The sequence below is a fragment of the Mus musculus genome, chromosome 9 (assembly GCF_000001635.26).
Source record: "Mus musculus strain C57BL/6J chromosome 9, GRCm38.p6 C57BL/6J".
In the NCBI taxonomy this organism is placed as follows: Eukaryota; Metazoa; Chordata; class Mammalia; order Rodentia; family Muridae; genus Mus; species Mus musculus.
Window position 1 is genome coordinate 94,711,615 of NC_000075.6, and position 23,342 is coordinate 94,734,956.

Sequence of the window (23,342 nt, forward strand, 5' to 3'; positions counted from 1 at the left end):
ACACAGCTAATGAACTCTGTGGCTTGTCTCAAGTGAGATGCACTGTAAATCTAAGGTGTACACTAGATATTAAAGTCTAATTATTTTAAAAACAGTATGCAAATCATCTCAATAATGTCTTATACTGACCTCATAAACGATAGAATCGATAATATACTATGTCAAGCAAAGCATTAACAAACTCCACATCACCTTTTAAAGTTTATTTATTGTGGCTCTCTAGGAGGTCTGTAAATGTCCAATGTGATGTGTGTTACCTGACCCTTGAACAGTGTTGTCCTAGATAACTGTGTGCCAAGAGCTACCATTACTAGTTCACAGAGGCAGACTGTAGTCCTTCACACCAAGAGCCACAGTTTTCAGCCACTGAGCTAGTTCCAGCAGTGCTCAGGCACAGGCTGACTGTCCGTGTCACAGGTCAGTAACTCACTTAGGTAGGTAGTACTGTGCCACAGAGTGAGGCAGAGGGAACACGCTACTCTTCTGCTGCCCAGGTACTACCTTGGAGACTGCCAATGTGCACCTCTGATTCCCTTTGGCTCATAGAAGCCAGGCAGCTTCCTCATTACAGACCTGGAGGCTTTAGTTGTTGCTGTTTTGGTTTTTTTGTTGTTGTTTTGCTTTTTTTTTTGGTTTTGATTTGTTTTGTGGACTCCGGGCTCCCTCTTGCTGTCAGTGGTGGCTGCTCAGCTCTCCCTAAAACTCTGGAAGGGAGTAATTCCTAACGAAGAAGCATTTGAAAGGATTTAGAAGGTTCGATTCCTGCAGGTCATCCTTTCTCATAGCCTACCTAAGTACTACTCATCATTTCATGTTTCATGCATAAAGAATTTATTTATTTCAGGGTTTTAATCTTTGATTGCATCGCATTCAGAAGATGCATGAAGAAGAAAACTCAGGATACTCCATGAAAGCCAGATGCCAGTTAAATTTCTTAGAATAACATTTGAAAAGTTAAAGGTGTTATGTTTGCAAAACCCATCATGACAACTGTGTCTTGATTAGTCCCAGAGCCCCAGATACTTGTTGACCATCCGGTTCCCTCTAGCTGCATCTGTGGGTTATCTCTCCCTTGCCTGTCATCTTCTAGAGTTTTTCATTGCTTTTTCTTCCTCCTCTTTTCTTTGGGGAGAAATCACTTACTAAGCTTCATGCCCATGTACACCAAATCCCAGGCATGACCCCCAAAGAAGATTTGCTAAATAATGAGAGAAAGGAAGGCTCTGAGCAGCTTGGCTTATTCAGATGTACTCTATGAAATATTTTCTGTTTCTCTCCAGAGACACTTTTTTCAAAACTTGGGATCCATTTTAACATATGCCTTCTTGGGAACAGCCATCTCCTGTGTGGTCATAGGGTAAGTGACATTTGGAACCTGGGCTATAGGTGGCTGGAGCGCAGCAATCAGAGATGGGATCTCAGACTTCTCGATGCTTACTCTTTGGACCAAGTATGTGTCTGTGAGTGTGCGTTATTCCTAGTACGTCATGTTTAGGTTTGTTTTGCTTGATTTGTGGTATAGCCATTTTGTTGTATTACCAACATCTAACATGTTGGGCAAGCCTTCTGCCATTGAGCACCATCCCCAGACCAGGTACATCACATTTTTATACATTTTTCCAGCCCTGGTTCAACATTTCTGTATCCTACGACAAACATAAGGTACAGACGACCTGCTCCAGCCTTTAGGGGAATGGTGAGTAGAACACAGCATCAGACGAAGGTCAAAGACTGATGATCCCTGGCCTCATACTATTATTATTTGTGCTTTAATAAGCGCTGGTTTCTTCCTCTGTAACTCTCTTACTACTTTGTACTAATAAGCAATGGTTTCCTTTCTCCTCAAAGACCCAAGGCCAGGGGAGAGGCTTAGAGCTCATTAACTCTTCATGAACCAGATAGAAAAGAAAGGTCATGCCAATAACTCAACTCATTTGTGAGCCAAAGAGAAAAGATCTTTTACACAGCCAATATGTATAGACTCACTCACACAAATTTACACACACACACATACACACACACACACACACACACACACACACACACACACACACACACACATTGGTCTGGCCTGACCACCTGTCTCATCAACTCCACAAGTGTTCATGCATACTCACACACACACACCACACACACACACACACACACACACATATATACAAACACATATACACATATGCACATACATATAAATATAGATACATATACATATACACATATACACATTTAAATTTGGTGGTTTGGGCAGAACCCCCTAAGCCACATATACATACATTTGATGGATGGATGGGGTAGAGCCCCAGATGCCATACTTTATTCCTTCTCTCTGGCCTTCTTGTACCTTCTTGGGTAAAAGTTCTTTAGAAAATTACCTCATAGATAAAATGTTACACAAAGGGGAGTTACAGAAGGATGTCGATAGTAAGTTCAAAGCAGTGTTTCATTCCATAAGCTCATTATAAGCTCAAAGCAACCGTTTCACGTGGCCTTGCTTTATCACAGTGCACACCTGTGACCTCATTCTTGGACCTGACTTAGAATGAATGTTTTTCCTTGATCACAGGTCTGTCCTAAGCCCATTTATCTTTTTAGTGTAGTTGTGAAAGCTCATGGTACTCCTTATTATGCAGTCATACTGTTCTATGAGGAGTGGGCACATCTTATTTTTGATTCTAACTTTATTATATCTTTCTGGCAAAAAATTAAAATCATTCCATAAAACTTTTTTTCCTAAAATTATTTGACTCAAATCAGGAGTTGTATAAAGTCATTGTCAGGAGTTATGGAGCTATCTATCAACTTCTCTATACAACATTACTACATGATGGTACATCTTTGTTGATCTGAAGAAAATCTTCCCAATAGGGTGGGCTGATGCCCAGGAATCATTAGATTACTGACAGGAAAAGGCATATCTGCTGCAAGAAACAATCCTGAGATGAAGTTTCTTAAGACCTTGCCTCTCAGAACTCACCCATCAAAGGCCATGCAATAAAAAGTGGGCTACCTCCCAAAAAAGTCACCCACTAGCCTTAGCCTCTCCTACATGGCTCCCAACAATAGGGCTTCATCAAAGCAAACTGCCACTGGGTGGCTGGATTTTTCTCTGTGAGTTTGAGTTTCTGATTTAGGGTGTGTGGACTACTTGGCCTGAGCTATGAGAAGCATATCACATTCTTAATTAGCCTGCATAAGGTATATGGCCTCAATGTATTTTTCCATCATCTTTGTAGAGCTTTACCTATATTTGACAAAAATATAATATAGCTATATGGTGAGGGGTTTCTTCTAAAAGAAAGTTTGTAAGTGGGGAGTTTGAAACAGATAGTTTCAAATATCAGCCATATTGTATATGGCTTGGGTGGCTTTGTAGCTGATGAACTGTAGAATGTGAGGCGTTTTTCCCCCTCAATATATTTATTGGTTATGCTGCTGGCCCAAAGATGAACTGCAGAGACTCTGGCATGAAGCTCACCATAAAGCAAAATGAGGTCCAACATGGCAAAAATTTTTCTATCTACTACGGTGTGACAGTCACATTGCAGAAAGATGCAGCTGCTGTGGCTATCGTGACGCATCTGTCTTAAACTGTGCGACACAGCCGGCTCTACTTGTGATAATTCTTTAACTGCCTCAGCTATCGTCACTCCCACCAAGAAAGTGGCACTAAGCATGTACAGCAGTCATGCCTCCAGCCCATCTCTTCTGTGATGTTCAGTGTGTGGCAGTCAAAGCTGAGGTGATATCTGGGCTCTATACAAACCTGAAGGCAAGTAGATTTCTAAATCAAACACTTGTTTAGTTGAGGTTAAAAATAACTGAGCTATAGTCTGTGAAAATACACTGCATGGTTAAGGGGGTGAAGCAGCTAAAGATTTTAGCACCTGCAAGTGAGGGCTTGAATGAGTGGAAACGCATCATAGCCTCTCGAGTGGTCATTGAACTGTATGTGACCCGACAAATTCAGCATGCCTGGTCCTTCCCAAAGCTGTTTGGCGAGGCCTTCATGCTCTGTGCATGCACGGGCAGGAGCACAATATGTAAATTTTGAACCTGGCAAGGGCTTTAAAGATCTGTGTCAGTAAACCTGTGCATTCTGAAGAGGAGACATCTCGAAAGGCTTGCTAATTAGGCTAGTGTTCTCATCGGTGAGAAGCAGGGCCACCCAGAACCAAAAGCTTAGCTTCTGACCCAGTAGATTATGTTCTCAAATGCCCTACATCCCCGAGTGCCGTGCCACACCCACAGAGGGTTATACAGGGCTTCTTGTCAAGCATTTGTTGGTTCATAGCAAGCACCAATTTTAGCAGTTTTGTACTACAAGGATCTGAATTTTATGATGGATAAAATTTCCAGACAGCTAGGCAGTACTTAATTACAATAGAATTAGTATTCATTAATATCCGGTTTCCTTTGTACATCTAATTTTAAGTATATTTATATATTCATATTATATACTTTTAGTTCTTAATACTTATTGTTCCTTAGATCTGAAGTATTTGATTAAAAAGTATAGGAAACTATACATGTTGTGTATGAAATTGTCTTTTCCAGAATATTTCAATTTAAGAGACATGGCTATTTTCACTCTTCTTTCTCAATTATTGTTTCATATATGTATGTACAAATATATAGATATACATCCTGCTGAGTCCACTTAAAGTTGCTCGTGTGTGTGTGTGTGTGTGTGTGTGTGTGTGTGTGTGTGTGTGTGTGTGTGTTTAGGACTGACCACTGGTGACTGAATAACCTATCAGGGGCTTGTCCATAGAGAAGACTGAATGGCTGCCTTCTCTATTAATTGCTTGTAGCTTTTCACCTGGAGGTGGGGCCTGTGAGACATCTCCCTTTCCTGTTGGCATGTTAGCTAGTATTGTCGTTGTGTAGGGCTTACTTAAGTGACCATATTTTTGAGACTTCATGGGTGTGGCTTCTCATCATAAGGCACAGAAGATGCCCTACTCTTCTGGCTCTTACAATCTTTTTACCCCATGTTCTACACACTTTTCTGAGCCTCAAGTGCAGAAGTTGTGTTGTAGATTTATTTTGGGGGCCTGAGCCTCATAATCACAGTCTCAGCAGATTGACCAGTTGTGGATTTCTGTAAAGGTCTCCATCTGTTATTTGATTTAAAATAAAAGCTTTTTTGATGAAGAATGAGAGCTAAACTTACCTATGGGTATAAGGATACTCATTTATAAGTATGTAGAATGCAGTTAGAAGTCAGGCTGGTTTAGGAAAGTGGTTTAGGAAAGAGGAACAGATTCTCTTTTAAGGACTATGACATCATCAGCCATGCCTAGTCAGCTAGGTTTACAGTACTTGGCCATCATTCTTTCCAACTGAGTGTGCCCTAAGTCCAATGAGAAAACGGTTGATTCCTCCCAGGATATAAGTGCCACTATTACAGGCTTGGATTCTCTTGCCATCCTGGTCACTGTTGTGGGTCAAATCTTTACAGCTATTCGAGGATATTGATTACTTTTCTCCCTTGGCATCTTGCGTAGCACCTTTTGGTACTATGAGGGCTATTTCTTAGGAAGAAGGCTTCCGCAATGGAGTCAGCAGAATCATCCAAGTCCTGAGTCTGAGTATGTGGTGTGTGCAGCCATAGGAACTTACTTTCAATTCTGGGAGGCAGCAAGAAGACAGTATAATGCCTGTATTGTTTGTGGAGCGTCTCTTGGACTCCCTTGACCAATAACTCAAAAGGAAGTTTCTCATGTCACACACACACACACACACACACACACATTGTCCTAAGTACTCATTAGTATCCCTATGTTTGTTTTGTGTGTGTGTGTGTGTGTGTGTGTGTGTGTGTGTACTCTCTTGTACCATGGTACTCATGTGGACTTTAGAGGACAATATATGATTAGCCAATTCTTTTTACCACAAATCTTCTACCACACGACCTTCAGGAATTGAACTGAAGTAGTTAGCTTGACGGCAAACATTTTTATTCACTGAGTCATCTTGCTGGCCCACTGGAGCAGGCTAGATACTTTACTTTTTTAATATTCTTGGACCCCTGATAATTCACCCAGGAAAATCTGTATTTATAAATATGGTATTGTTTACACTACTCATGCCAACATTGCTAAGGAATGACTTCCCCAGAGGAATTCTTAGTACACACAGAATATTAAGACGCTCGGCAGCCTTGTCGATGATGCACAACAATCCTGAGGGGGGCTTCTTGGGTGCTTGTTACTGCCCTCTGAGTGGACATGTCTGCTCCCCGGGGGACTGTTATATGTAGTGATATGGTGAGTTCAAGAAGCCCTCCCCAATACTGACTCCTTAACCCTAAAAAGAGGCATATTGTTAATTTAGAAGCCAAATGTGGTTGGCAGCTCAGAGGTGGACACTGAGAGTTATTCATCTCTTTAAACTCTAACCTTAGGAACAGAGTAAAATTGAGATGAGCTCTCAACTTGGGAAACAGAGACTCTGAGGTCATGCTCAAAGACTTCAGGGAGGAATGAAGCTCTTTAAGTTAGTCGTGAATTTTTATAGGCGAGAGCCTGCACAGATTTCACCATTTCATCAGACCCTCTGGGGAGCTACAATCTGTAAGAAAGAAAGAAAGAAAGAAACTGGAATTTTTTTAAAGCCTTGGCAAAACCCATCGCTGTGACAGTAAGGGTTTCATGTATCCCTGTATTTAGTAGGACTGAAGGCTCCGTTAGAATGCACTGAGAGCAGTTATAAAGTCTGGAGCTATGTGTACTTGTCATTTTAGATTGTGCTGTAAGGGAGCAACAATAAAGTAGTTATTATGCATTTTGTTCCAGGACTTGATGGCCATCTGTCCTATCCACTGCAGAGTGCAAGTGCTGAGCTGTATGTAAATCAAAAATGGTCACTCAGGTTTTTGCAAAATAACACCAAAATTGTTTTTCCAATGTAACATTACCAGCTTTATTTTTGTTTTTGTTCCCCCCCCCCTTAATGTTTAGCAATTGGTAGGTACAGCATGAAAATGCATCTCTATTTGTGTCTTCCTGATTATTGAATTGGCTGTACTTTTACAATCCCCCTTTCTATCTGAGGTGTTTGGTCCTCTTTTCACAAACTTTTAGAGTTCTTTTAATGTTGCACGTATCTATCCATATTCACTTAGCAATGTAGTTTGTAAGTGCATCTTACAAATTTACAAATCTTGGGTTGCATAGTATCTTGTTATGGGGTTAACAGTTTTGTACTCATTTAATAAATCCTTTTGTCCTAGAACCCCCCAAAGTACTTTCTCCTCAACTGCTTTAAACTTTTGCTATTTGTAGTGACTCTGTTTTAGAGACCAGTTTTGGGTTTGGTGGACAGTAGATTTCCAGTTAAATTTTTCATCTCAAATACCATTTATTGCTAGCTTTGCATTTCTTCAGAAATTTCCTCTGGGTATTGTGGTTTCTATTTCTTGGCTCTCTGGTCTCTTGGAATGATCTATAATTTATGCCTATGATGACACACCTAACTACTGATTAGTCTTCGTTGCTACAGCTTCTTAAGTTTTAATGTTTTATACAGAAAGACTCAGGATTTATTATTCTTTAGGAGTCATTAGTTTTTTATTTGTTCATAGAAATTTACTACAATATATCCATGAATACAAAATATTTTATGTTTGTAAAAATCATATTTTGTACTGTTTTATAATTGTATACCTATACTTATGATTTCCCTAGGGGTCCCCTTGGACACGAACAGGAGGGAGCATACAAAAGGAGATTTGTTGCTTCAGTAGTCACCACAGTGGAAACTTTGACATAACCTAGAGCCCAACAATAGGAAAATAGGCAAGCAAATTTACACAATACAAAATTCCCCAGCAGGGAAGAGCAAGAGCATCATCTATAACAGTGCAGATAAGTCTCAGAAATATTACATAAAATGAACATATCCATTATACTATCATTGTTCAGAATGGACCCACACTGAACACTATTAAGACACATGCGTGTGGACCGTGAAGTCAAGTGCAAGTGTGTAATAAGTAAGGGGACTGAGAACACAGACTTTGGTGCCATGACTGGTGTTTAGAGGAAGAAGGAAAAGAGCAATACAGGAAGAATCACAGGAGAGATGCATTACAGATAATGTATTGGCTCATAGGCTGGGCGTTTTTATATTTTCCTTGGAAAGAATTTCCTTAGGAGGTATATATTTAGTATATTATCATGACATATAACTTGTATATATCTTCTATATAGCCTCTTGCGTATATCAATTACATTACAAAGAACGCAAGAAGGGCAAGTAGAAGGAGCAATTTGACAGCTTTATGGAATTCTGTTTTGTTATCCTGCGGTTCATTTTCGATCCTGAAGAAATGGTCTTTCATTGTTTTTCTCTGTGTGTTTTAATGAGAACAGTTTGAGTTTACAGGCAGCAGTAGAGGAACACAGTGCCAAGGGAGGGTCTGCCAGTAGCCCCAGCCATTCTTGTAAGTCCTCAACCCCCGATGTTTTCCTTTTCTCTTCTATCCACACTTCTATCCATTTTCCCTTCTCCAAGACCCTTTCTTCCCACCCATCTTCTTTTCCATCTTTTGAGACCAGTTGGGCTGTTCTGAGTCTCTCTCCTTCTGGAATTTCAAAAGCTATAGCTCAAGGACACCTGTTGGGCCAGGCTGGAAGGCCCAGGCCTTCTGTCTGTCTGCATTCATTTATTCTGGGTTCTGAGCTGGCTAGAGTAGCTATCACTAGTATATATGTAGGGCTCAACTGGGTAGGTTTTAGTTCTCACGAAGTTATTGCTGTGACCTCGACCCTCTGAACACTTTAATTAGGGGGCTGACTTAAAATGGACTCTGGCCCATGTCTGGTGATTAATTATGACCTGGTTGTCACTCAGAGCATGAGTGTTGGTCTGGGTAGGACTTCAAAAAACACGTAGGGGATAAGACTGCTGACCTGAGATCTTAAACTATTCCACAGAGAGCCAAACAGAGACCCAGAGGTGGAGCTCCTCTCAGACAAGATGATAGAGCAGAGGCCACCAGCGAGTAAGGGCTTTCATGCTGACTGTTGTTCAAAGAGGCCAGAGGACGCCATAAGCAGTTAAAGATAAAGATGGCAGGGAGGCACTACTAGCCCAGGTCTTGAAACCTGCATTCTGGAGTTTCAATGTGACTCTGTGGGGTAGCAACACTTTTAAGGAGCCACTTTTTCTCCTTTAGGCAGAAATGTGAAGATAATAAGAAAGCCAAAAAGAACAGACAGGAAATAGAGTTTTGATAATGGAAGCTGTGTAGTAGTGCTTGCCTAGACTCTATGCAGGTGATGAAGTGGATAGGGCATGTTGATGTTTGGATGAAGGGAAATCCAATTTCCCACTGCTTCAACTTTGCATTCACTGTGGGTTTGACTGTCAGATGCATCCCAGTCTGAACCTCTCACACTAGTCCTCTTCATCCTTACCTCAAGCTTCCTGCTAGGCTGACCTTAGTTGCTGAGTTTCTTGCTTTTCATGAGTCAATCACTAAATTGCCTAGTGAGAGCACAAGTGGTTGAAATAGGCGAGCTATGCATCCCTTGTTGTCAAACAGGATAAGAAACAGAAGTGACCCCAGCTAGCTTTGTGTGGACCTTCCGAGTATTTAGCTTTAACTCAACTGCTTTGTATTTGTTGTCTCATTTTAAGCTCACTGTAATCAGGACAGAGAGATGTTTCTATTCTTAGCTCCCTTTCTAAAGACAGGTACCTAAGGCTCAAATTGTTTAGTGACTTTTATGAAATGTCACTGGTTCCAGAGTATGCCAAGCCCACACTGGCAACTGAAATGACATCCTTGGACTGCCAACACATCAGAAGCATCAGCAGTTGGTTATGTATGCCCAGTCTCAGGTTGTGCTGCAGACCTCTTGAACTCATAGCTCCATCTTAACCAGAGCCCTAGATAACTCCCACTGGTACTAAAATGGTCCGCATTCCCAAGTTAGCAGAGAGATTTAATAATTTTTTTTCTAGGATTTACCAAACACAGACTCTAGGCATGGAAATAATTTCAACCAATATTTAATCTATATTATTTAGAACTCAACTAATTTTATGATTTACAGTCACAAGCATTATATGACAAATGAATACACCAAATACTGTATGTTTATTATACAGAAGATAATTGGTAGAACACCGTTAGCTTGCCATGGAGAAGTGTCACAGTGAAAAACCTTCAGTGTTCTGGTCCAGGGATTTTAGCACTTCAGGTGTGGGAAGTGCTCAACCTGATTTAGCAATTACATTCCGATGTCATTAAATTAAAATGGTCCCAATAAAAGGACTAGGAGTCAATCTTAACTACAGCTCTGAGAGGTTTTACTGGCCTATTTCACTCTTGCCTGCTAATCCTCACTGCATGAGAGGCAGGTAGAAAGCTCATTTTCCATGGGCACCCCACGTGATCAACAGAATAATGACAACTGATGTCATTGCTCAGCGTTGATGAGCAAGTGCCCTCTTGGAGGTCATTGCTATGTGACAGGTATCTCAGGCCTGTGTTTCCAAATGATTCTTAGACCCTTTGCTTTTTGGTTGCATATTCTGCCTTTAAAATGTAAGGATGATTTTGTTCTCTTTGCAAGTTCTGGTACTTTGTGAAACTATTAATCAATTTGGTTTTGTTGGTATACTAAGGATACCATGTCATTTATTTTCTCCCAAGAAAATTCTGTAACATAAAGAGATATTAAGTATAGAGCTGGGTGTGGTAGCCTGTAATCTAGAACTTATGAAGAGTGGAAGACCAGGAGCTCAAGGTCATCTTCAGTTACACATGGAGTCAAAGGCCAGCATGGCCACTTGAGACCTTGTCTCAAAAAACAAAACAAAATCCAAACAAACAAAAAAGAGTTACGAAGTACAGCAATAACTGTTGCTTGCAGCATTAAGCATGTCATGTGTGCCAATCACTGTCTTTAGTAGGGAAGGATCAACTTGCCTGATCCTTCCAGATGTCCATTAAAATAAAACTGCATGTATTGACTTCAATAAAATGTCCCAAATTTGCTGTATCAAACCAGTTTTCTAATTTTTGTTATAATAGCAAGGAACTTAAAACGTATTTTGAGAAATCTTCTAATTCGTTGTATAGACTTGTAACAAACATTTTGTTAAATTATAATAGAAACTTTAGGAATCTCAAGAAGGAATAACCACATAGAGTCTATAAAGCAGATCCTAATATCAACTATGAGCTTCAGTCAGCAATAATGTATCAGTGTCAGGTTAGAAGCTATAACAAGTGGACCAGACAGCACAAGAAGTGAGACTAGACTAAGGGCATGTGATCATACTTAGAATACTTCTTGCTCTACTCTTCTATAAATCTGAAAAAAAGTCTGTTAATTTAGAATAGAATTTCCACATTATAAGTATTTTATATGATCCCAGTGGTAATAGACTGTAACAGATATTTTCCATGGCACCTCCTGTCATGTCCTGGTTGAACATTGGCCCCCTTTTAGGTTCATAAACTCCCCAAAGACATTAGGCTTGTTGTAGCCAAAACAGTTGTCTAATGGTCTTTTCCTACTTCTTCTGTATCTTGGCACTTGGCCTTCTGAGATGAGCACTAGAAGTGGGGCTCTAAGGCTGCTGGGAAAGTCTTGATCTGATTAGCCTCACATCTGTAATGGTCCTCTTCTCGGTCTCTTAGAATGTCTCTTATGAGTACAATGCTTGCACCATAGCCCACACCTAACTTTAGTTCCTCTATGTTAATAAGGAATGGGTATTAGCTCTCTTGAGGCTTTTGCTTCTTCTTAACTATCCAAACTGTCAGAGGCAAGAGATGCCTGAGACTTATCCTATTATATTGCTGACCTTTCATTAACTGTGATTCAGGCCATGTTTTTACAGGTCATATCTTAATTACATTTTTTTTGTGCCATATAACATGACAACAGTCCCTTCCTTCTACACCTCCTGTTGGTATTGCTTCTGAGTCTCGCTGCCAGTTCTCCTTCCAAGCTTACTTGTTCCTATTGATTTCTTATAACTTAGCATTCCATCACCAAACACTCTTCTTCCTAGGCAAACCTCTGGCTTCCTCCACAACAAGATAAATTGCTTACATGATTGTGAAGATGTTGCTGTTAATTTGCAACAAAACAGTAGCCATTGTAGGCTGCAGATTTAAGGCCTCCACAGAAACCAATGACCTGATTATTTCACACTGCACTGCACAGAGCTAAATACAATTACTCCCTTATCCCAGTGGAGAGGAATTAGGAGTGCAGAAAGAGGGGAAACATTATCCTAGGAGAGAGGAATGTACGGAGAAACTCATTTGGAAGAGTGTGAGTATTTACTGTGCATGGTTCAGGCTTTAGGGAGTAATTTCACTTCTCAGTTCTCTGTGTCTAAGGAAAGGCAATTCCATTAAAGGTTAGAAATGCGGTAAAAGGTACTGTTTTCATAACCTCCTGCCCACAGTGTTTCTATGTAGTTCATTATGTTTTCATTTTATAGTGATAAGGAGACTGTCGCAGCAGCATCCATCTACCATACTGATACAAACACCGAGGCTCGATTACTTCCCCAAATGTGAATATTTGTCGGAGGATAACTATTTGCTCAGATTTCTGGATCTCTGAAAATGTTTTTCAAAAGTGGTTAAGGGTCTACCCCACTCTGATTTGTTCTTCAAATCAGTCAATCGAAACAACACCACCACCACCACAAATTGAGACATATGAGACATGTGATAAATAACATAATCACACATGTAGTATATGCACCCATGTCACATATGCAGTATATGCACCCATGTACAGCTTTATTCACCCAGCTCTTTCAACCTCAATGAGATTTTAACCTATTCTTTTCATTTGCTTATCATGCAAGCTATGATTTAAATTTCTCCTCAAAGATGTCTGTCTATAAATGATAAAGTTGTTCAGAGCCTGGAGGTAAAACTTCATGTTACTAAATGTCTAGCACCAGTAATGGCACCGTGTTCTCAAATATTTCAAAAACCGAGTTTAGGTCCCCTAGAGGAAATACATACACAGAGCATGCAGGTTGGCTAGCATGAACTTGCTCAATTACAGCCCACACTACATGTTTCAGGAGCTGTGTCTCTAAGTTCTTCTTAGACTCAGATGATCTGCTGCTTCCACTGACCTGTAGTTTAGCTTGGCTCTTTCCATTGAATTTGTAGGGAGCGAGAAATTGATATTCCTGTTGGAAAAAATACAACTCACCCAAATGTTTTTCTCCTATTCCTTCTAAATTTAACTATTTTTCCATCTATCATATTAGGAAAATACAACTACTTTTAAAGTATCTGCTTCTAAGGTTGCCAAATAATTTCCACCCACGTCCCTCTTCCTCCCTCTAGGCTTCCAGTAGAATCAGTTACAAGAAATATGCTTAGCTAACACACTATCCTTCCAAAACATATGCTTTGATTCCATTCTTTCCACGTTGAAAATTTCCTATATTCTGGAAGAATTGAAACATTATTTTTGTTTTAAATTTCCATAAAATTAAAGAGACATAGTCTAACGTTGAGTTGCTCATAGTTATTTAAACATGTTGAAGAATTTTTGAATAGTGTTAATATTCTTCATGCGATGTAATTATGGCCATGTATGCGATGTAACTTGTCAAAGCCATGTTAGAATCATACTGGAAGAGGATGTGTTAGGATCATACTGGAAGGAGACTGGCTCTTGGCTCAGTGTCATCTGCCTGGTGGGTGAGATGAGAGCTCTCATACACAGAGGAGACAGACTCGCTGTAAAACTGAACACCAGCATCAAGGAATATTCATGAGGACTTGGAAAGAATACTCCTTTGTCTGTTAAGTCTGACAAAAATTGGATCATTTTACTTAATACAAAAATGTTAACTATAGACCTAAACCTATAGTCATATAAATGTGTGAATCGGAGGCAGGAGAATCACTACGAGTTTAAGGCCATCTGGGCTACATAGTGAGTTTAAGATCAGCTTTGTAACATAACAAAACCCTCAAAAACACCCCCTAGCCAAACGCCCTCTATTCAGCAATAGTTTATAGATAAATTAGTGCAATAATTTATAGATAATATTAGCTGAATTAACTAGTTAATCCTCCCTCTCAGAGCTTGAAAAGGGCACAAGAGGGTTGACTCAACGCTCCTCTTTGTGAGGTCATTCAAGAAGAAAAAAAATACAGAAACATTTTTTAGATAATAGTTTAGAAAATAGCTTTTGGTTTTAAGCTGAATAATTGTTAAGAGATCTGATAATTAATTTCTCAAGATAAATTTTAACTTCATCAAACATCATCAAAAAGCACCTAAAATATATATATTTTTTAAAAATGGTATTTTTCAAAATAATTTTTAAAATTATTTTATTTTGTGTAATAGTATTTTCCCTATGTGTATGTCTGTGCACCACTTGCATGCCTTGTAGCCACGGAGACCAGAAGAGGGCACTGGATCCCCTAGAACTGGTGTTCTATTCAGCCATGAGCCATAGTGTAGGTACTGGGAGTTGAACCCTGGTCCTTTGTGAGAGCAGCAAACATTTAGCCATAGAGTTGCCTTTGTAGCTCTAGCTTTTTTTTTTTTTCCTAAAACAGACTCTTGGGTAAGTTTTTTTGATTCCAATTTTCTTTTACTGGACTGAGAAAGAGAGAGGCCTTTGGATACTTAGCTGATTTTCTCCATAACTTGATTTTTTTCCCCCAGTTGATTGTGTGCTTAAGGCAGCTAAATTTCAAGAAACTCTTGATTGTTTGTGTTGAAATGAAAAGGTTATTCTCCAGAAAAAGCCAGAAGGGCTCTGACCTCAGTTTTGTGTATTTTTCACCCTGACTATGGTGAGTTCTTTGACTCTATGAGAATAAATTCCACACTAAGAAAAGTGCCCTGAAGTGAGTTTGCAGAGTTCTTATGGTGAGAAGTCTTAAGTTGTACAACCTCTCTCAAATCAGAAACATCTGTTGGGATATGTTCTCCTCCATCGAAACAATGTTCTTAGCTTAGTTATACAAAACCTGGATAGAACACTGCTCGTGATACGTTATAGGCTAAAAATATTCTTATCTAGAAAAGAAATACCCTTTTATAAATTCCGATTTTTTGACATCAAATACTATTTGAGTCTTCTATTTTGATTTATAGTTTAATCTTTTTTCTCTAATAAGACAGCTTCAAAAAACCACGAGCTTGTAAAGAAGTTTATTGAGAAAAGTAGCTTTTAGACTAAGGTTTGACTGTATAATGCTTTAGAATTTGCCCTCCCTTTCATTTAGATTTAATGATTTTTGTACAGTGGTCACTTCATTGTATAAGTCCACTAAATCAGAATCAAGAAAACATACTAGAGATAAATGTTTTACACACAATTTATTTTGAGGAGGTGGGTAATGATTTTACCCAAGGATGGAGAGTTATGTTAGCAATTTTCCTTCTGCAGATGTAAATGGCAGAGTATTAGAAATCCTGTCCCTAACTTAAGCCAACACACATTTGTAGAAAGTGATAGGAAATCGGTCCGGTGCCCCCAGACTTCAGATTTGAAGAACAGATATTTAAATTTTGAGGGTAATGTATTTTGTTTGGAATATAGAAGAGTGTTACATTCTCTCAGCATTCCAAGGATTTGCATACAGACTAGATTCAGAGCGCAACACAACCTGGTAAATCTAGAATATACTTTTATGTCCCCAAACCTGCTCAGAGTCAGAGCTGATTTTGAATGTGCTTAGAGACATCGTCATGTGTTATTCCAAATTCAGATCTCAAAATCGTTTTAAGGTTCTCATTGCTTTGCCTGCTGAGGCGAAGAGGAAGAGGTGGCTCTTTTAAAAGCCTGTTTTAACAAGCAGGTGTGAGATGTCATTTTGGTAAAATTACTTGTGGATTTCAGAGTCAGCCAAACCCTAAACATGAAGGATAGAGTTTGGGTTATATTAAAATGGACGCTGACGATGGATGGGACGACTGTCACCATGAAGAAAGCTGCTGATTTTCCTCTCTAAAACATACAAAATGAGACAACTGTGCAAGGTAAATGGCCCGACCTCCAGGGCTGAGCAGCCATCAGCTTTTGCATCCTGCCCTCTGGTGGGAAACTTTATAAATAGCAACCTCTATAGCTCCACATTTATTTGATAAAACTTTCTGTATAATCAAGCTTCGGCTTTTGGCAAAATACATGGCAAGAATCAATTAATCCAAACACCAAATTTTATCTGCAAATGATAAATGACTCAGTGAGCTTGAAAGAATTTAATTATTCATTATCAAGTTCTCCAGCGTTTCCGGGAAGGTATTAATTATTGACTACCTACTAAGTGCTAATACTACAAAAGCATCATTTCATTAAATTCCATCAACTATGAGTTTAGACTGAGACATTTCTCCTTCATTATCCCTGTAGCTTTAGCATCTTCCCAGGCGAGCTGAAATCCATCTACACACAGCAGACAGTTGCATTCATAGTCACTAAGTACATCTTTTCTTATCCTTCCTTAAAGAGGGACCTGTGAGGAGCAGTGTCAGCAGGGTTGGGCCCCTCCTTGTTAGAACATGGTCCTGCAATCCGGGATTCATCTCAAAGTTAGCCCTGAGAATGGAGGCAGGACTGTGAGGAGAATAGTCACAATGTTTCTGTAGTCAGGCAGCAGAGAGTGGGCTTCAAACTACATGGACTACCTGTAGTGACCCACTCCTCTAAATAAGGCTTTACCCTCTTCCTCCTCCTCCTTCTCCTCCTCCTCCTCTTCTTCTTCTTCTTCTTCTTCTTCTTCTTCTTCTTCTTCTTCTTCTTCTTCTTCTTCTTCTTCTTCTTCCTTCTTCTTCCTTCTTCTTCCTTCTTCTTCTTCTTCTTCTTCTTCTTCTTCTTCTTCTTCTTCTTCTTCTTCTTCTTCTTCTTCTTCTTCTTCTTCTTCTTCTTCTTCTTCCTTGTTATTAATTATTTTATTTATTTTCATTTCAAACATTGCACCCCCAATCTTGGTACCCCATCACAGAATTCTTCCCCCAACCCCTCCCTTTCACCTCTGAGAGGGTACCTCCTCTGTATCTCCATACCCTTGAGCATCAAGTCTCTACAGGATTAGGCACATCCTCTCCCACTAAGACCAGACAAGGCAGCCCTCTGTTACATATTTACCAGGGGCCTCAGACTAGCCTATGTATGCTCTTTAGTTGGCAGCTCAGTCTCTGGAGTCCCCAGGGGTCCACTTTAGCTAACACTGTTGACAGATGCAGATAGTCACAGCCAAGCATTGGATACAGAATGAGGACCCTTATGGAAGGGTTAGGATAAGGATTAAAGGAACTGAAGGGGATGGCAAACCCATAGGAGGCTCTACCTTCTATAGCAGTTCTCAACCTGTGGATCATGACTCCCACAAAGGGTCACATATCAACTATTGTGCATATCAAATATTTACATTAGGATTCATAACAGCAGCAGAATTATAGTTATGAAGTAGCAATAAAATAATTTTATGGTTGGGGGGTCATCACAACATGAGGAACTGTGTTAAAGGGCTCTAACATTAGGAAGGCTGAAAACCACTGTTCTAAAGGATCTATAACCTTTCCAAATAGAGCAGCTGAAGACCCAGTGTTCAAACACATGGGTCCCAACAAGTTGCTATACCAGTGAGGCACTTGAAAAGCTGGGGAGGAAGCTGAGAAGTCTTAGAAGGGCAGGAAGCACACTGGAACATTTTAACCAAGTTTCTGGGATACTGTCAGATCAATCCAAAAGGCTCAGCTTGGGCATCCCGAATAGAATATGTATATGTATATGTATATGTATATGTATATGTATATGTATATGTATATGTATATGTATATGTATATGTATATGTATATGTATATGTATATGTATATGTATATGTATATGTATACACACACATATATATACATATGTATATATATGTATATGTGTATGTATGTATATAGTCTCTACAATTACAGTTGAACTTCTGGCCTTGCTTTTTGAAGAAATATTACCTTTTTCCTTGTTTTAATATATGTAACATGATGTACCTAGTCAGAGAAGAACAAGTACATGTCAACAATTATTATATATGTGATATAGCCTATCATACTTCACATATATGAACCCATACAGTCCTCACACACACAAAATAGATAATACCTTGCTCTCAATTTACAATGACAAGACAGAAACTCAGAAAGAAGAGAGACCTTGCTGAAGGTCACATGGCAATTGTGAAGAGCTGGGATCTATTCTATTAACAGGCTTAGCACCGTGTGTGCTCAAAACTCAGACACAATGCAACTTGCAAGTCCCTGGCTCAACTACAAAAACAAACCCACCACGAGTACCAGTGAAGACTCCCCCCAAATGGCTGTTCGATGATTCCTGTAAGCATAGTCACAATCCTGGACAGCTCAACAACTGGGCCACAGAGCGTTGCTGGGTCTTACCAAGTTAAATTCAGACTTCTTGTCTCAGTCAGGGTTTCTATCATCGAGAAGAGATGCAATGGCCACAGCATACCTTATAAAGGTAAACATTCAGTTTCAGAGGTTTAGCCTGCTATTGTCAATGGTGGTAAGCATAGCACTGTGTAGGGAGAGTTGGTGCTAGAGAGGAGCCGGAAGTTGTAAATCTGGTCAGCAGGCACTGAGAGCCTGGGCCGAGCTTCTGAGACCTCAAATCCATCCCTTTGTGACTTACTTCCTCCAACGAAGACATATCTATTCCACCAAGGCCACACCTCCTAATAGTGCCATGCCCTATGGACCAAACACTCAAACACATGAATCTATGGGAGCCATTCCTTTTCAAACCACCACTGTACTGCACTGACTGACTTATATTGTGACCATCCTAGAAGAAATGAAGATACATTCAAAAGATATGTGTTCCCATGCTTTTCCTAACAGACGATAGAAACAATGGATCCTGAGAACTGGAGCTATCTCATCATAAAGGGAAAAACTGGGCCCTGGCACCAGCCAGATGGGGTGCTTGCCTCCCAATAAGGATTTCACACAGTTCTGACTCACCAGCCACGCTGCAGGAAAGACCGTGGTGGGTGGGACCATGTCTTGATAGAGCATCTCAGCTAAGCATGCCGTGCTTCTTGCCTTCTATTTTAACTCAAACATCACATCGGGACCCTAGGACGATAGACGTGAGAACCACTGAGCAATTCATTTGACACTCCTCCCGTTGTGGACACATTGAATAAATCTTCCTTTGCTTTTCACCATTACTTCTCCATTTCATTGACTGATCAGAACAGGTGCCTGAGCCACGCTCATGAGGGAAAGGGGGTGGGGGAGGTCCAGGCTCTGACCCTGACAACTCCTTTAACAATGTGGAGATGACATTACAGAGCACAAGAAGAACAGAAAGTCTACTAGTTGATTAGTAATTCATTGAGGCCCAACCCCCCCCCCCCCCAGGAGTGTTGCCTGTGTGCCTTTTCTTTTACATATTGGCTGTACCCAACATTAAGGTTTAAAGAGACGTGTTTGCATATCCAGTCAGCATGGTGTGCGCTTGTGTTGTGTTGTGACAGCTTTCGTTGTCAACTTGGCTGGATTGAGATGCACACTCAGGCTTTAGTAAAACACACTGCTGGGTGTATCTGTGTTTCCAGGGAGAATTAGCCAAGGGGGAAGACCCTTGATAGTAGGATCTACATAGACCAGTGAACCTCACCCTTCCTAATTCATGACCCTTTAATACAGTTCCTCATATTGTGATGACCACCAACCATAAACTATTTTCACTGCTCCTTCATAACTGTAATTTTGCTTCTGTTATGAATCAGATTATAAAATTCTGTGGGTTTTGATGGTCTTAAGCAACCACAGTGACAGGGTCATTTGTCCCCTTAAAGGGGTTGAGACCCATAGGTTGAGAACTGCTGGGGTAGACTCATCAGGAACACATTCACTTGTTTTTGTTTCCTGGCCTCCCTGAAGTGAACTTCACTGCTCTGCTCTGACATCTTCCCTGCCATGATAGACTGGGAGCTCCCACGCCGTAAGCCCCAAAGTATCATCCGTATGTTGTTTGCTTTAGATGTTTGTCACAGTGGTGAACACTGACTGCTATTCTTCCTCATGGAAAATACCCAGGAGTGTCTATCATCATCCAGGAGGCATGGATTTAAGGCTAGGACCAGCTGAGAGGACTGACAGCTAATGTCTCAGGCATAAAAGCACTGTAAAGATGGGCTAACAAGCATCTCCTCAGAGTTCTAAGCTTAGAGGTATCCCATGTTTAGCTTGAAATTGGGAATTCTGTAAGTATTTATTCCATGGAAATCAATAAAATGCTACAAACCCAGGCTTTTCCTCCCAAGCCACTAGTTGTTGAACATTACCATCACAGCACAGCCACAGTGATAGTTCATAGCACCCTCTAGCAGCCTGAAAATATTTTTCTAATAGAGCCAGTGATTTGAACAATACACTTGATTTTATTTTATTTTATTTTATTTTATTTTATTTTATTTTATTTTATTTTATTTTGAAGACAGAAAGGAAAGCTGGGCGGTCAATAAATCCCACTGTGGTTCTTAGCAATGATAATTTAAAATATCACTTAACCGTTGATAGGAATTAAAATCAACCCAATTTCCATATCCCCCAAGAAGTCAACAGCCCTTGGAATTTGCACATAGAAGTACAGCTGATGCTCTTGAAACTGGCTGCAGCTGCCAGGACCACCTGGGGCAGGGGCAGTTTCTAGTCAGTGATGGATCTTTCAGAGACTGGACTTCAAGCCCTCTCTGCTGGCTAAGCAGCAGCTCGTGGTAAAAGTCCCCAGTTGCTTCCCTTCCGATGAAAAGGCCTCTGCAGTGTTTAGCCGGTCCTTTGCCAGTGACAACAGTGGGCACCAGCTTCCAGGGCTGGTTCTCACTTCAGACAACGCTGAAGCGGACAGATTGCTCAGAAACCCAGGCAGTAAGGGCTTATAGCATAAGCACACATGACTTAACCTGGAATTTCAGGCCATTCTGGCTGGAACTTTCCTTCTCTGATATCAGTATTTGAACACATTTTAATTCAGACTGTTGTGTGTGTCATCAATAGATTTTTTTTTAAACATCTAGTTGCCAGAGGCTTCAGTGTGCTAGGGCATGAGGGATGGGGGCGCCTCCAGTCCAGGTTGTTATCTGGGCAGGCTGGATGGCATAGACTGCTCTTTAGGGCATTCGGCACACCCCTCCCCGCTGCACCGTCCTTGTTCTGGCAACAGAGCCACATTGGTTGCCAGCAGTCGGGGTCATGTTGATGCCATTCTGCATCTCATGGGAGCCAGTCTGCTGCTGTCTGTTCCCTAGTGTATATGTGTAACACACACACACACACACACACACACACACACACACACACACACACACACACACACAGAGCTCTGAGTCTTTATTGGTCCTCCTGCCTAGACAAGCCCTAGCTGTATTTAATGTTATGACAGTAATTACACCTCCTTCCAGGACCAGCCAGTTATGCCTCTGACCATCATCCAGGCATTTCCTCTAGCTTCCGCTGCCCAGCCTGCTGGGTGGTCTGGAGAGGAAACAACTTCTCTCTCTATATTACCTCAGGAACAGGATGCGGTCAGTCTTCCAGCCCCTGAGAAGTGAGGAGAGCAAGAGAAGTCCTCTCTCCCAGGGACTGAAGGAGAGGCTCCAGCGCTCCCATAGCAAGGAGTATAGCAGTGAGCAGAAGCAGCCGGGAAGAATGGAGTCTTTTTGACGAGTTCTATTCTAAAGGTCAATGAAATCTCATTATACTTTAGGAGTTTCTTGAAGCCTAAATTATGTTAGGCAGGAAGGGAATGATTCGGTATAAGTAATAAACTCCTATTCAAAATTTTTTAGCTGCCTCTGAGCTTGAGATTCTAGCCTTCCTCCGACGGCATGTATTTCAAGAGATTAACGTTACAGAATAAGTTGATGAAGGATTATATTATCTGTGAGGTTAAATTCTATGGGTCAAGAAATTTGAATAAGAAATCATCAATGAGAATGAGTTTACTTGTTGGATATTTGTAATGAATGTCAAGATATCTGTGAGCAGTCATGCCTATTATATTGACAGCCTATTTCTGTAATGGGGGCTTCAGTGACTGTCAGTTTCCTCCACCTCCCACCTTAGCCCATCTTATCTCTGTGCAGAGGAGAGTGTGTTCTACATGTGGACAGTGACCACCCTTCCAGCGCCCTGGGAGGTGTGGGAGATGGTGCTGCACAATGCTCTTGTTTATCCAGCATAGGGCGCTATGCTTCACTGGCCTTTTCCCAGAGTGCTTTGCCTATCAGCGTTCCCTAACTTTCGTCTTATATATTATTATGTTTGTAGGGAGGTTTCAATGCATTACATCACATGGAATTGCAAGTTAGTTTTGGAGCTCTGGGGCCACAGGGCTGCCACTCTCAGACAGAGCAGAAGAAGGAATTTGTAACAGAGTAGGAAGGAAACAGGCCCCGTGTTTTCATATATTTTCTGCTGATTTTCGTTTCATTTCAGAGGAATGCCTTAGGGACAGAAAAATAAAACATTAAATGAGCTGGACTGGTATCCACAACAGAATTCAATATGAGCTTGTTTGCACTAATGCTAACATAGGTAAGGATTGCATGAACTGATCTAGAGGAATAAACAGGAGCAGAGGAATAAACAGAAGCAGGTCTCACGTAGGGAGAAGCTGGTACAGAGAGGGTTAGGTGTGAGGAAGCCATTCATTTATCCTCAAGATTATAAAGTGGAATTTGATCTTGACTTACCTTGTTAGCATATTATTTCACCCTAACTACTAGTAATATCATTTACTACTCAAAATGTGTAGAATATTAAAGGTTCTATGATGTCTGTCTTCATCAAATCCAGATCACACTATAATGTGGTTTCTTCTTACTCAACAGTAGAGGAAGTGAGCTTAGAAGTGTTAGTTAACTCAGTGGACGGTAAATGGGAAACTTGAGAAGGGAACTGGACTCTGAGCCACAGAGCCATGTAGAGTCTCTCATGATAGACTAAAAGGTCTTAAAAAGCATTTTCATACATTAATTTAGTGTCTGTGTGTCTGTCTATCTGTCTCTCTGTGTCTTTCTGTGTGTACATATGTCTGTCTGTCTGTGAGTCTATGTGTTTCTGCTTGTGTCTGTCTGTGACTCTCTCTGTGTATATATGTGTTTATGAGTCTGTATTATATTTGTGCACACACGTCTGTGTGTATTTATTTGTGACTCTGTGTACTCTCTGTATGTGTTTGGTGTGTGTGTGTGTGTGTGTGTGTGTGTGTGTGTACACGATGCTATAGGTCCGAAGACAACTTATCTGAGTTAATCTTTTCCTTTCACTTGTGGATCCCAGGGGTTGAACTCAGAA

General features: G+C 40.5%; 1 protein-coding gene across 2 annotated transcripts in view; it reads left to right on the plus strand.

Moving 5' to 3' along the window:
• The window catches only part of Slc9a9 (solute carrier family 9 (sodium/hydrogen exchanger), member 9), a 560,897-nt gene that overhangs the window by 42,058 nt on the left and 495,497 nt on the right, over positions 1 to 23,342 (plus strand). For both annotated transcript variants that reach the window (XR_003947936.1, NM_177909.5), the window contains exon 4: positions 1,281 to 1,357. Coding sequence is in view for 1 of the 2 variants with exons in the window: in NM_177909.5 (NP_808577.3) it covers positions 1,281 to 1,357 (77 nt within the window). In the remaining variant the exon portion in view is untranslated. The remainder of the gene's footprint in view (positions 1 to 1,280; positions 1,358 to 23,342) is intronic.